Source organism: Eleginops maclovinus, chromosome 19 (genome assembly GCF_036324505.1).
Source record: "Eleginops maclovinus isolate JMC-PN-2008 ecotype Puerto Natales chromosome 19, JC_Emac_rtc_rv5, whole genome shotgun sequence".
NCBI classification, from domain to species: Eukaryota; Metazoa; Chordata; class Actinopteri; order Perciformes; family Eleginopidae; genus Eleginops; species Eleginops maclovinus.
In genome coordinates this window covers 15,175,438-15,190,095 of record NC_086367.1, presented here as the reverse complement: position 1 = coordinate 15,190,095, position 14,658 = coordinate 15,175,438, and the positions used below count along the sequence as shown (strand labels likewise).

General features: G+C 38.3%; 1 protein-coding gene across 2 annotated transcripts in view; it reads left to right on the top strand.

Moving 5' to 3' along the window:
- Positions 1-12,447, top strand: part of rcan3 (regulator of calcineurin 3) — a 40,009-nt gene extending 27,562 nt beyond the window's left edge. For both annotated transcript variants that reach the window (XM_063909152.1, XM_063909153.1), the window contains 3 exons: positions 3,070-3,243; positions 5,315-5,486; positions 9,042-12,447. In XM_063909152.1, coding sequence (XP_063765222.1) covers positions 3,070-3,243; positions 5,315-5,486; positions 9,042-9,196 — 501 coding nt within the window. In that variant the 3' untranslated portion in view covers positions 9,197-12,447. The remainder of the gene's footprint in view (positions 1-3,069; positions 3,244-5,314; positions 5,487-9,041) is intronic.
- The last annotated feature ends 2,211 nt before the right edge of the window (positions 12,448-14,658 follow it).

The window sequence follows — 14,658 nt, the reverse complement described above, 5'->3', positions numbered from 1 at the left end:
ATAGGTTATTCTTAAGTTTGCCAGAATTAAAAAATCAGGGGAAAAAAATGTTTAGACTGGACTACAACGACGATATGGGACTCAGATGTACTGTAGGCAACAATCTCAGCAAGAACGACAGAATAAGAAATCAAAACTGACTTATTCGGTCACTTAAAAATGGGCTTATCCCACTTGAAAGCTGCTTTAGAAATAGCTTTGCTGCAGGGTGTGTTCTCTGACATCAACAGGGGTTCTTATCACACTAATAAACCTGATAAAAATAGACACATACTAAAGATATTTAATGGGTGCTTCAATGATGGTATAATTCAATTCAATAAAGGGGGGGCTCTCAAGAGAGGGATTACAACAGAAATACAGTTTGCAGAGTGACCCTACTACCCAATGCAACATATCTGACACATATATATATATATATATAACACAATTTAATGGATATACACAATTAAAGTTATTTGGTTAACCGCTCTTTTGACTGTGGGGGTGAGAGAATGAATTTTGAATGAGCACACTTAACACTTGGCTGTCCCTGTATCGTAGTGAGTCAAACTCTTCCCTCTCCTCTGGCTTTTTTTGGATTGTAGCGTGCTAAGGTAGTTTGGAATCCTCTTCAAAATGCATAAAAGGAGTCAAGAAATCCACACATTCCTGACTAGACCTCTCTTCTGTGCTTAATTGGAATGCACCCTGTACGGTTAAGTGGAAATCAGACTAAAAATGGTATCACGGTGCCGGGACATGAGGTCAGCTCTAAAGTTTAGCCCACCGCCCCGAGGCACTTAACAAGAATAGACCAGATGCACTTACATGGAGAGAAGAACTGGAAATAAAACAGGAACGAAAGGAGCGAGGATTATTAGAAGTAGTGTAAATCTTCTTATTTCTTGAAATGCAAATTGGTTTACCACAGTGTACATCACACTGCACCAACTGTGTTTCACAGCTTGCACTGTCATCATCAACTCCGCGTGTGTCAGACAGGGCGATGACTTGTTCATCTGCAGAGAAGCAGAAGACACCCTGTATTTAAGAGCGTATTCTTATGATAACGCTCACTTAAACGACTTGGCTGTTAGGAAAAATACATTTATTAGGGAAAGCTAAATGGCAGTAGCTCAAATAGTAAGTGTATAATGTTTTAGAAATAATGCTATAAGCTTTGAAAATATATTTAATAATATCCTGTGAAAGAAGGACTAATGTTACATCTTTTGGGATTTGATTTGATTTGCGTAAGTAAAACAAATCTATTTCTAATGTAATGTATGTCCTCAGGTGATGCATAATACTATAATTTACAGCTCTATAGTGCATACTTCAAATGATTTTCTTACTTTATTTAACTTTCCAGCCCTCAAGTTACATTTACAGTAGCAAATACTTACGGCTTCTCAAATAAAAGTTCTTGTTTCACATTATAGTAAAACTGATGATATTTTTATTTGAAAGGTGACTTGAATGGATTTTTATGGGCATTATTTACTGTTATGGGGAGGTTTTATATACCAAACAATAAGTTGATTAAACAGGAGTATGTGTTGGATTACTTCATCACGAAAATAATCATTGTTAGGTTGAGCCCTGTAGTCGTGCACAGCTTCGCTCCACCATTTATGGAAATTAGATGACATCATGCCTTTCAGATAGGCTCATATCTTACCTTCATGATTCATTAAATCTTAACAATTGTTAACGTTATGAAATAGAATATGATTTCTTTGGAATCACATAATGTCAAACAAGATAAGAGCAGATGTATCTGGGCAAGAGTTTTTTATGGATTCATCCAAAGGACACTAGAACTCATTTGAGTGTGCTGAGTTTACAGGTACCTGCCATCACTAAGCTGTCAGTAATGCACAGAGGCATATCTCACAGTTGACATGCTGCCTGTGTTCCTGCAGCTGACACACTCACACACACACACACACACACACACACACACACACACACACACACACACACACACACACACACACACACACACACACACACCTAACACACCAAACACACCCACACTCCATCATGGGGAGAGCTGCTGTGTCAGCCCAACAAGAGGAGTGTTGTGGGAGTATTTCAATCTGGTGTTTCTCACTGAAAATATATTGAGACAAGCATTGGCTCACAATCATGTCCTGATTTGATAGGGGCAGATTGATGTTGATTCCACTGACTGCACACATTAGGCTCTCGGGACATTAAAGGAGAAAAGAAATGGCAACAATATGGCCCTTTGATTGGTGTGTCTAAGTGTGTCTTTGCAAAAAGTTAGTGCAAAGTGATGTGTGTCCGTCTTGACTTTTTCGGAAAGACTTGTTTTCATAGTCATGTTTCTGTTGTGCTGGGAGACGGTCGGCTAGGAGACAGCGAACAACGCTTCTTATTACTCCAAAACAAACTCTCCCGGCGGCCTTTTCTCATTTTCCTTTCGCCCTCCTACTGAGCGGCTTGATTGAGTTCACAGCTGAGGAAGCCAATGGTGCCCATGGAGAGGAGTAATAAAACATGGGAGATGTGGGAATATATCATATGGGTGTAGTTAAAGAACAAGTGTGGTACAAAGGGCTAAAAGGGGGGAGTGATCCGAGAAAGGTGAGGATTAGATAAAAAGACAGGGCGGGAGAGGTTAGAGGACTGAGAGACACACAGTATCCGAGAAGATTGAAGGACAATAAGGGGGAATTTAGAAATAATTTTCCCATTAACTCGATAGCAAATGAAATGGGTACAGAGCAGTTAGTCACGCCTGATGCTCAAACAGAGGTGTCAGTGAATAACTTAAACATTAAAACCCTTTTAGCTCACTCTTATATTTAATTTGACTCATCCTTTAACCAAAAAAATTGAAATAGTAACATCATTTGTGATAGATATTACCAAAAATCCTCAATATACTCAACAACAGTCATTTGTGACGCTAGAGCTGAAGAAGGCAGTTCATTGAATACACACAAAAAAAAATACAAATTCAGAAAATGAACTAATTATTTATTATTTAACCTGCTCTATCATTAAATATATTTAGATACATTTCATTGACATTTTTTCTGTTTATGTCTTTTGCAGGAGAGGTTCGAGGCGTTGTTTAGGATCTACGATGAACAGACGACTTTCCAGATGTTTAAAAGCTTTCGAAGAGTGCGGATTAACTTCAGTACCCCAGAGGCCGCTGCCCGCGCTCGCATCGAGCTGCACGAGTCCGAGTTCAACGGCCAGAAGCTCAAACTCTACTTTGCCCAAGTGAGTGCCAGTTAATTGGTCTGGGAAAGGGCAGGAAGGGGGCCTGGGACACGGACCATCTTAGGATAAGCACTGCTCGTTTATATGGGAAGTTATGCTGTAGTGCATCATTCACTGCAACACATACACACACAAACACACAACAAGGACAAAGAACTCAGAAAGGGAGGGTGACTCTCGCTCTGCACTCAAGTCAGTTCACTTACTCTCTTTTTTATTTTCTTCTCTGAACCACAATTGAATGCTTCGTCAACCTACCAAGCCCCTGTCAAACCTCATCAGTCACATGACTGAACACATAAAGACATAAATCCTTGATTTTTCATTCGACATGGCTCTGTGTCTGTGCCTCTAGGGAGGAGAGATAAAGTGAAGTGTGTTTCTAGTGCAAATGCATAATTAGAAGAGCATATATATATTCTGTTCTGCGATGAAATAGTTTTATATAATCTCATGGCTACAAGAATTAAGATTGGACATGGCATACAGTGTATAATATATAGAGGAATCAATGTGAGACACCAAGGCTATGTTAAAACAATTGTTAATACATCTCATTTTAACACATCATTAAGCCTACATGCATAGATGTTATTTGGCCTTAAATAATCACATTCTGGGTTACCATGGTCCAACTGATGCCCATTTTACATGGTAAATCACCAGTCATGACCCCCGCTGCACCTCTAAGTACTTTGATGTAAGAGGATTAAGGGTTTTACCCCAAAGTTGCCACATGTTGGTATCGTAATTATGGCAATTGGGTGCTATCAAAACGCCAAATCCCCTCTCATGGGAAGGATCCTGCAAATTGAGACTAACAGACTGGAGCTGTGACTGCAAACTAATGTGCTTTTTATGCTCATGAGTTTCAGGATTACTTGTGAGGAAAAATACCATTTTTTTGACAACTATATGCTATACTGTATATACTATATCATGAATATTTGCAATATATTTATATATTTGTCTTGTGTTGCCTCAGGCAGTATGACATACATTTAGGTTTCCGCTGTGTCAACTATCCAAAGTTCAAAATTCAAAGTCTTTTCTGTCATATGCACAGAAGTAGTTATAGTAGGGGTGTCCAAACTATGGCCCGGGGGACAAATGCAGCCCGCAGGCCATTTTGAATCTGCCCTCAACAAATTCTAAAAGTATAATGCAATATGCAATATGGCCCACAAATTAAACTTTTGCTTGTCTTATATTGTACTTCTCAAATATGTATGTTAAAATATATTAATGAGCCCAATTTTCAAATAAATTCAGATTTTAAAATGTAAAACATTTTTTAACTTATCTTAGTTGATAAAAAAAAAAAGCCCAGTAACTTATTTCTATAACAAGCTTGAAATTTAACCTTCATATTTACTCTTATTATCAGCAATCTGAGGCTTCTGTTTTAAGGAATGAGCTGCCAACAAAATAAATGAAACCCTAAAGAGAGATGGGATGTAGGCTGTTTAAAAAAAAAGCGTTTTCAAGTGTTGCGCATTATTCACCTACATTTGATTGATTTTGATCTTATAACTTAACTTATGAGGCAATATTCACCTCTATAAGTGGCCCAGCTCTTCGTATATTTTTGTGTATGTATGTGGACACCCCTGAATTATACAATGGAAATCTAGTTAGTGGAGTCTAGTTAGTGGAGTCCCAGGCTCCACCAACAATGTAACATAACTATATATATAACACATAAAACAATAACACAAATAAAGAAATAAAAATAGGGCAAGGGAATGTTGCAGATAATACAGGAGTAGGTCAATATATACAAATAAAATATATTAAGATGGGCTAAACATAGGATGTGAAATGAATTGCTGTAGGCCTACAGTGAAATAAAATACTGCTTATTTTAATAATAGATACATATGTGAGGTGCAAACAGAGGACTGGTATGGAGTTGTGAAGGCACAGAGATCCAGTGTGTTAAAACAATGAGACCGATGTACACATTAAAGGAAAGAAATGTAACTGCTTCACCCACTTTTTATCCCCCTGGTCTCCTCATCAGAGCACCATAACAACACTACTTAAACAACGTTCCTCCTCTCTCCCATAGGTCCAAAATGGGGATGAGGACATCGACAAGTCGTACCTGGCCCCTCCCCAGCCCACCAAACAGTTTCTGATCTCGCCGCCTGCCTCGCCACCTGTGGGCTGGAGCCAGAGCGAGGACGCTACGCCCGTCATCAACTACGACCTGCTGTGTGCAGTCGCCAAGCTAGGACCTGGTCAGTAAATCTGTATGCGTCGTGCTCACACTCAGACTAAATGAAACTCACCGACATGCACATAAACACGCGGAGGAAATTGTGTTTAATGAAGGTATAATTCGTATTTTTGAGTCACCCAGATACAAACAGGAAATCATTTCACGCTCCTCAGCAGGGTGTTAAAGAAAGGTTATTAGTCTAGGAAGCAATTTGACAAAGGGCTTGTGTCGGACATTGTTGAATCATCACTGTTTCATTCTTGACTTCCCTTTCAGACGGTTAAGTATAATTTACCTGATCACAGATGAATTTATACGTAAGACTGCCATTACGTTTCAGATAATGTCATTATGAGTTGAGAGTGACCTTTTAAAATCGATGTGAAAATGTTGTCAACATAGAGTTTCTCCGGTGTTACTGTGCACGTGGTTTTGGTCAGGCAGCAAAACTAAAGCCCATAAATGAAATCCACAGGGCTGGCCACCATCTGTCAAAGTCAAGGGTGCTTAACCTTCCCTTGCTGCATTCTGATATCTCTAAGGAAATATGCATCAGTCCTTATATCGGTGTGTGTCTTTGTGTGTTTGGTTGTGGATTTACATGGTCTCTAATTTCTACGCTTTCCAAAGCCAACAGTGTAAATCCGCACAAACATGAGCTTCAATTGTTATGATGTCTATTTAAGTAGCTCAGTATTTCAGCCAAACATCAGTGTCATGGCCTGCACGCTGTCAGAGGGTAAGATTGGAAACTCTGTCTGGCTCTTAACTTAATTTGCGGACATTGGGTAAGCCTTCTTCTGAAAATTGTCTTTGGTACTGTCAAGATTGAAGGCGCAGTTTTAAAACACAATTATGTGGAGTCAAATAATCTTCCAAACTGAATTGTAATCCTACATGTACCCTTATCATTAATTGTATTACCTCTAACTTGCAAATGTTGTTATACATAGGTTTTAGCCATATTTAAAAACTAGTTTGTAAAAGAAACCAACATAAGTTACTTAATGTAGAGTAACTAATAGATGACCTGATAGTGTCTAGGTTAAGGAACTGGGTGTTCCTTAACCTAGACACTATCAGGTTTCAAGAGTTCTATGTGATAAATCTGCAATAGTTATTACTCTGAATGTCAATTCCCTTGAAAATGATCAATTATATAACCTTAAAATTCAGACAAACACTTCACAGCAAACCAATGAGATGTAATTAATGTAACTCAGTTTCACTTCACCACTAATAGAGGATTTGCAGTTCCCGTACGTACAATTTTAGCCAGTATAGCTCAGCACAGTAACGTTTGCTCTCCTAGCAGCCGCGCTCCTTAATCAGCTTCTACGCTCAGAAATAATAAGTCCTCTGTCTGCCTCGTGGACTAGATTCTAGATTGCAGCAACCTTTCTAAAATGTCACCTAACACACAGGGACATGTGTGTCACATCCACAATGTCTCCGTGTTTGTGTGTGTGGGTATGATCATGCTGGTGAAGTGGAAAACATTGCTTTTTTCTTTTATATTCTTTTCCAAAAAATATATAATATAATGTATATGTTTCGGCATATATCAGGAAGAGACTAACCTCCACTCCCAAATAACCTTACTGTTAATTAAACAAATCAATAACTTGTAAACACACTGATAAAAATAAGGAAAGATGGTGGTTACAGTGAGTATGACAACAAATATGCTATGAGGAAGAGAAGAAAATGAATTAAAAATGCAGGTTCAAACAAATAACATCAATAACCTTTTCAATAGGCAGCTTAGAAATTTAATTTGGGTGTAGTCTTGGTACGAAAGTGTGTATGTTTGACTATATATCCCTTGAATTTCTCTTGCTCTTAACAGAGTGAGTGTGATTTATTTGCTGGTGGTTTTTCTTTCAGGCCGATGTTTGAACATCTGTTTTTATTTAATGTGTTTTATTGTTATGGCTGGCTTTGAAGCAGCAATTTCCGTTTCTCATGGACAGTTTTATCCCAGGGGAGACAATAAACTAACCTTAACGATAATAATGATAGCAACAATATCAGCTGAATCTATTGTTTTTGCAGTATTGGGGTTATGTATAATAGTAAATCAATAAATCACATTTATATAGCGCTTTTTACGGTACTCAAAGACGCTTTACACATTGCCCTATCAAAACTATGCAAACAGATCATTTATTAATTTATACTAGGGTTAAAAGAGGTTATAAGAGGTCAGTTACAAACACAACATACTCATACCCCTTGTGAGCCCTGAAGATATGTCTTAGAGGGCCTCCAAATATCTTGACATTTTTTCACCAAATCCACCGCAGCATAGCAACATGTTTATTTTTTTATTCAGGCTCGACATTATTTCCTCGAATCATGGAGAGTGTGGGTGGGGAAGCTTCCTTCCATCTCAGCATAACTGAACATCGAGCTGGGAAACATCACTTCTAATCAGTATTTATTTGAACCCTATTATCTTTTTTTAACATCAACAAAAGCATGATTGAACTTCCCCACACACAAACACACACACAAAGTCCAGCTCAGAGGATCACTTTGGACAATTTCTGCTGTTACCATAGCAACATGAGGAATCAGGAAATGGCTTTGTTCCACGCCTCACATCCTGGCATCTGAAATCAGATTAGCGGCGGGCAGCAGCACAGCGCGCTGACTCCCTCTGTCAACTCCCCGCGGTAACAGCAGGACTCTATTCACGCTCCGTCCTTCTGTTTGGCACCACATTGAAAACGCCACTAGACCAATTTCCTCCTGTCTGCCAGCTGTCTGATCTCATCTCCATGGCAACTGTGATACAATCTAGCGAATGGCTTTGAAACCATGTGCCGACCTGATCCTCAATGCTTCGATGCAATGGAAAGACAAACTGTAGATCATTTTTTGCTGTAGAAATACCCTCAATGTGTAATTAATAGTATCAATAAATACATTATAAAATTCATTAGCATGGTATTTCAAACAGAGCTGCTTAAGCGTTGATCGTTGATCAATAATGATGAATGAAATAATTATAGATATAACAATAAATACTCATTTAGGCCTACAAGTAAAAGTGCCATGGTATTATCACAGTAGTGTTGGATGATACATCATATTATATTATTATCATATTATTTAATGAGAAACTGTCGACATTTTGAAAGTGAGAGGTCCGCTTACTTATTGTTTTTTTATTTGGCTTCGTTGACATTATGATGTGTTGTTCAGAGCATTTGGGGCTTCTCTGTCCATGATCAACCTTTTAAATTCTCTGTCCTTGGTCTGTGACTGCTCAATTCATAGATCCGTCTATTCGGCCCCAGTGTAGGGCCAGCAATGTTGTTTTTTTTAAGACATTTAGTTTGTTGAACTCCAAATCAAATGACACAACAACACAAACCCTAAACCTGCCAGACAGAAGAAAGAAAAGAAAGAGTGAATGACTTACTCGTACCAGAAAATAAATAAAAGCAAAAATAAATCATGACATTTTGGGATAAGTACAGTAATTGTATCAATGTACCGACTTAAAGAGAATTTAATTATTAATCATTTTATTTTAACCCTTTCTTCTACTGTCCATCTCTTCAAGGTGAAAAGTACGAGCTCCACGCCGGCACAGAGTCCACTCCCAGCGTGGTCGTCCACGTGTGCGAGAGCGAGACGGAGGAGGACGAGGCGGCGCGGCCAAAGCAGCAGATTGTCCAGACCAGACGTCCAGATGAACCCCCCAAAGTCTTCAACTAGAGGCCTCCCCCTGACACCGGGCGCGGCCCCCCGACCGCCCTTTAAACCCGCAACACACCTGCCCTCTCTCTCTCGTCTCTGCACTCACAGAGAGCGTCGATGCCCCTCATTTCAGTTCAACTTCAAGTAAAAACAAACCAACAAACATTGCTCGAATACGGTGTTTGTGGGGAGCGTGGCGATGGAATGAGGCGGCTTGAAGGGGATGGATGAGAATCACACACACACTCATCACATTCTGCGGACAGCGTGGGGAGCGGCGGGCACTTTTGCCTCCACCCCACAAACCACCCTTGTTTTCAGCAAGAGGGGTGGGCATACCTGTCCCAACGCAGGCACCTGTCACTTATCACACACACTCAGCTCTCATTGCTAGTCCTGCTCGGTAGCCTGCTAGTTAGTTAGCTTGTTAGCTTTTCCCTTCGTCTCACAGTCGTGTGTACAATAGTCTTTGGCTAAACAAAGATATTTTCTTCTTTCTTTTTTACAATAAATTGTGTTTTGGATTAACAAATATACTACTTTTTTTGTTCTTCTTTTTCATTTTCATATCTGCTGGTTTGTCGCTTCAACTTGCATCAAGATTGAGTGTGTGATGTTCCCGCTCTTGTCTGCATGTATATACTGTATTACAAAAGATACGTACAGAAACACAAATACTAACGAGATATATCAAGAAAAAGGAACCTATTTAACATCACACACAGCACGAAGCGACATATGTGACTAACAAAGTTGTGGTGGCTGTTTGACTTTCTTTCTTTTTTTGCTCGTTTTTGCTTATTGTCTTTTTTATTTGTAGAGGTGTTGTTTTTTGCTGAACTACTAGATGTGTATTCTTACTATGTATTTGATACCCCAACACTTTTTGCATGCTTAGTTAATTCCGTAGATGAGAAGCTGAGGTGTTTTTTAATTGTTGTTTGTGATGACAGGAAAACAGTGTGACGCTTTTGAGGCAAGTGCATATCCCCGCGCAGAGTTAAAAGTGACGTCTTAGGGGGAAAAAAAGCTGAATGATGATTGACACTTTTGGTAAATGTGCATTTGTTGCTTTTGTTGGGATTTGATGGATCAGAGACAGTTCATCCTCCTCATTTTTCTTCAAGAGGTTTGGGATGTGGGTTTTTTTTTTTTCTGATTGTTTGTTATAATTCACATCTTTGATGTCATGCTGTTTGATCAAACCCACTTTCTATGTGTTCTTCTGAAACCTACGACTGCTTGTTTTGCACTGAGTATCTCTAGACATCTCCAAGCAGTTGAGAGGCTGTCGACCGTCTCTTGCTGCGCACCAGAATACTGCGCTGTTTCTCGCTGTAAACAGCTGAGCAGTAGGTCTGTGTGATATTCCTTTTAGATTTTTGAGTTTAAAAGCATTTTACTGAATAAAAAAGGGAAAATTAGGTAGCCTCATGAAATATTAACCAAAGCATTCACTCACCCATAATGTCCTGACAACAATCAGACATTTCTTACACTCATGGTTTTTGTTCAAGTCAGTAGAAAGGAATCATATTTCATATACCCTTTTTATCCATCATTTTTATTTTATAAAAGCATGTATACTTTTTCAAAGTTCAGTGGACAGTCTCCACTAAAACTCATAAACCCTTTTTTAAATTATTCTCCCCCGAATCCCGTATCATTTTAGTGTTTCGACCTCTTATAGAATAAAATATTGCAGTGCTTATGAAACAGCATGAACAAATGTTCCCGACAGGGCTTTTGAGTGTCTGCGGTGAGTCTAAACCTTCTTTGTCATTTGGCAGCATGAAATCTAAAAATACTTTTTTGCTATGTAACAATAGCAGTAAGCAAAAGAAAAACCCATCTGCATGTGAGCACTTTATTGTCACTGTCTTGTTTGTTTCCTTCGCATAAAGTAGTCCTTCTCTAGGTGAAGTAGAAAGCACATTGCATTTGTTCTCTGTTTCTTTATTTGTTTTTTTTTATCTCAAGCTGAACACCTGGTTAGCCTTTTCACCAGCATATTGCAGTGAGAGAAACACTCCACTTCCTTTTGCTAGTGTGAACCTTGGAGAATTTCAAGCCTTCTTTTGGATCTTTGGAAGTGAACCACTGAAAAGTTGTAGACATGCAGGACAGTTAAAGGCTTTAAATGAGACGGGATGACACTGCAGAGCAAAATCAATGTCTTTGTTTTTGGTGTTTGTCTGCAAGAAATGTTCATTTTATCTGCTGAGAAAGTTAAACAGTTGTTTGAAAAGTGCAGTTTTAAAGGCACTACAGTAAAGCTGTCACAGTTATGTAAGCAGACAGAAGAGAGGTGGAACTACTGAGGTGCATTATGGTAAAGAGGATGCAGCGGAGCAAGAGGAAGACACTCATGAAGATTTTTTTACTCGTGGTCATGGTGTTTAAAACTGGGTGCATTTTGGTCACAGTTGAAATGAAAGTGTATATTAATGTAAATATGCCAAGTGTTTTTCGTTGCTGAGGCCAGTCCCAGTGTGCAGTTTGTTACGGCTTCTCTTGGCAATGTTGTAATTTAAAAAAATATACAAAAATGTGTAATAAGTCCTGAAGATGCGCGATCAAAAACCAACTGTCATTGTGTTGTGTTCAACATGGACTCTGTTTGAATGTTTCTTTAATTTCTGGGGAACGTCTACTAAAAAGGTCAATAATACCGTTTGTCACTGTTGTGCTGTTTCTGTTGAAATATGAATATTGTGTCTCGTATTGTAGGAATCCAGAAAACAAAGTAGCAAAACAAGCAATAATTTACAGTTCTATAATACCGGTATGTGTATTTTCATGTTCTGTACTTATTTCTCAGAGATGGTCTCTGTCTCTGTATCTCAGTATCCGCTTCTATTTGTGTAGTATAATAGCCATTTGTTTCAAATAGAGAAATACATAAAGACTTATTCTTAAAAGCCATGTTTAGTGTTGTTCATTTTAGGTTTTGTTTTAACTTAAAGGGCCACACAGAATTGCAAACAAAATGTTCAAAGTAGGCTATAAAACAGCACAGAATTCATACACATCATCTTCACACTGCATAAGATTTATTCATCTGATGATAACACACTATAGCACTATTGCTTGTTTGTACATTTCAAATTGTCATTACATTCAAATTACAAAGCTAAGCATCCTTTTTTCTGAGAGGGAAATCATTTAATTTATGTTACTGAATGTTATTTTCCAGTATTAAATATTTTCTTACAAAACAATGCTTTTATATGTCCTGTTTTCTATTAAAAAAAAGCAAAAAAATCTCACTACCTTCCATCAAATCATTTGACCTATAAAACGATATCGCAACTTGGAAAGAAGATTCAAATAGCAAATATTTTCTTGCAAGTGACATTGTTTTATTTAACAATATTTATCTAAATAAACAAATTAGCGTTAAGAGTTGGAAATATCATTGTAATAGCTGGAGAGTCTTTGTATTGTTAAAATATTTGCAGAAAAACATGCTTGGCTCTGTGACTCAAAAGCATCCGCAAAATCATGCAAATATCAACTTGTATAATTACCTTATACCCATCTATCATCGCTCAGGCACATTCAGTGTTGTTCTTTCTTTATCATCCACTCATTGCTTGTTTATCCTCAATTGTTTTGCTTTTCTATTGAAGAGATTACGCAATTCCTGTATCAAACGATCTGAGTCCCAATGGTATTGGCTTGACTTCAACACAAGGCTATGAAATAAACTACACTTCATTATAGCTGTGACATGTATTTAAATCCTACTTTATGCTATAATGGTACAACAGGGGTCCAGTCACTTGCACTTTGCACTTCATATTTCCCCAAGGACATTACAACACTTAATATTGTGTGGTCAGGGCCTTGTTTCAATGGTAAAGACATCGACGGCAAGGTTGAGTTAATGATTCTTCCAGTGAGCAATACTGGATAAGAAATGTATTAAATGAAAGGTGAGGTATGGCAATACAGCCATGACCTAAAGTTCAACAACCTATTGAAATTCACAGCTGCAGTTTCCCCGTGTCAGCCATGAAGACAGATGACTGGCTGCTCATGACAATAGATTTCTCTCATCCATTTCTCCCTGACAAACTACACTTCATTATTACGTGAAGGGGAAAAAAGCAACACAATGGTATAGGCTCAGCCGAAGCATGTTTTGCAAAAACAGGTTGAACAATAGTCTCTACATCTTTTGTTATAGACCCAGTTTTAATATGTTTCCTGAAATGTCAAACCACTACATATCTAACAAAAAAAGCATGTAGAGTATCCAAAGTCATATTATACCTGTGTTACTGCCGACATACAGTCTAAAGGTCAAATTGAGCAGGATGTCTGTATTCTAGAAAGAACTGATCAACAGCTGGGGGATAAGGGATATCTCTGCTGCCCTCTACGCTCCCTTTCACAGCTCAAAAAGCCCTCTCTTCATGATGCTGGGGGTGGGAAACTTTTCTTCACAATGACCCTTACTGTTGAATGTGAAGATGCATGTGCACCTAAGAGGAACGGATCAGGTGGCCCCGGTGGGTATTAACGGGACCAGTGCATCCAGTTTCCTTTTAAGGTACCTTCCCTGATTACTCATCGTGAATGTTTCAGTTGCTCAATTCAGGAATCTTAAGTGAGGCATTAGTCATCATAAGTTGACACCTATGTTAGGCACATGAGTTTTTAGTAAAATGGCTCCTTAATCACACATAGTGGAGTAAACATGTTTCGTGTAATGGGTTTATCCTTTCTGAATTTAAACATTTACTTCAGCTTTTAAATCAAAGTCCCCTTATGCAATGAAATTGATAAGTACAGTTAGTGTCAACACTTTAATCTCCCTCAGGAAGAGATTGCCTTCCCTGTTAAACTGCTGCCTTAAAATTGTAAGGAAAAATACAGAAAAATAACTTCAGTTTATTTGAAAGAACTCATCAAAGGATTACAATGGCAATTTAATGGTTGTGGTTGTAAGAAAACATATTCTTAGCTCAAGGATATCAATGGCGGGATGCTGGTCACTCTTCAACTTTGGTCCAGACGAATGACCTTCAAGGACCAAATGCATCGTCAATAATAACATTTGGTAAGTTATAAATATCTGCCGTCAAAAGACAATGAATTCTAACAACTTAAATCAACCCTTAAGTTTGTTCTGGTCAATTTACATTTGTCCAATACGAGGATAAATGACTGGCAGATGTTAGCATGCTAACATGCTAGGCTAAACCTGCTTAGCACAAACATGCTAGCAGCATGGAGTGGTTAGCATATTAACTTTAGCATATGGGCTTTGATAACAATCGTCTTGTAGGTCAAAGACTGAAAGGGTAATAAGTAACATTTTATTCATCAGTTCATAAGCTATTCAAAATAATTGAGCATTTGATAGTAACTCAGATACAAACTTCATACCCCATATTGTATTTTCAAACACATTTTGCACACATGGTGTCTACACTTTTGACTGAAACCAAGACAATGCAGGGGGATGTTAT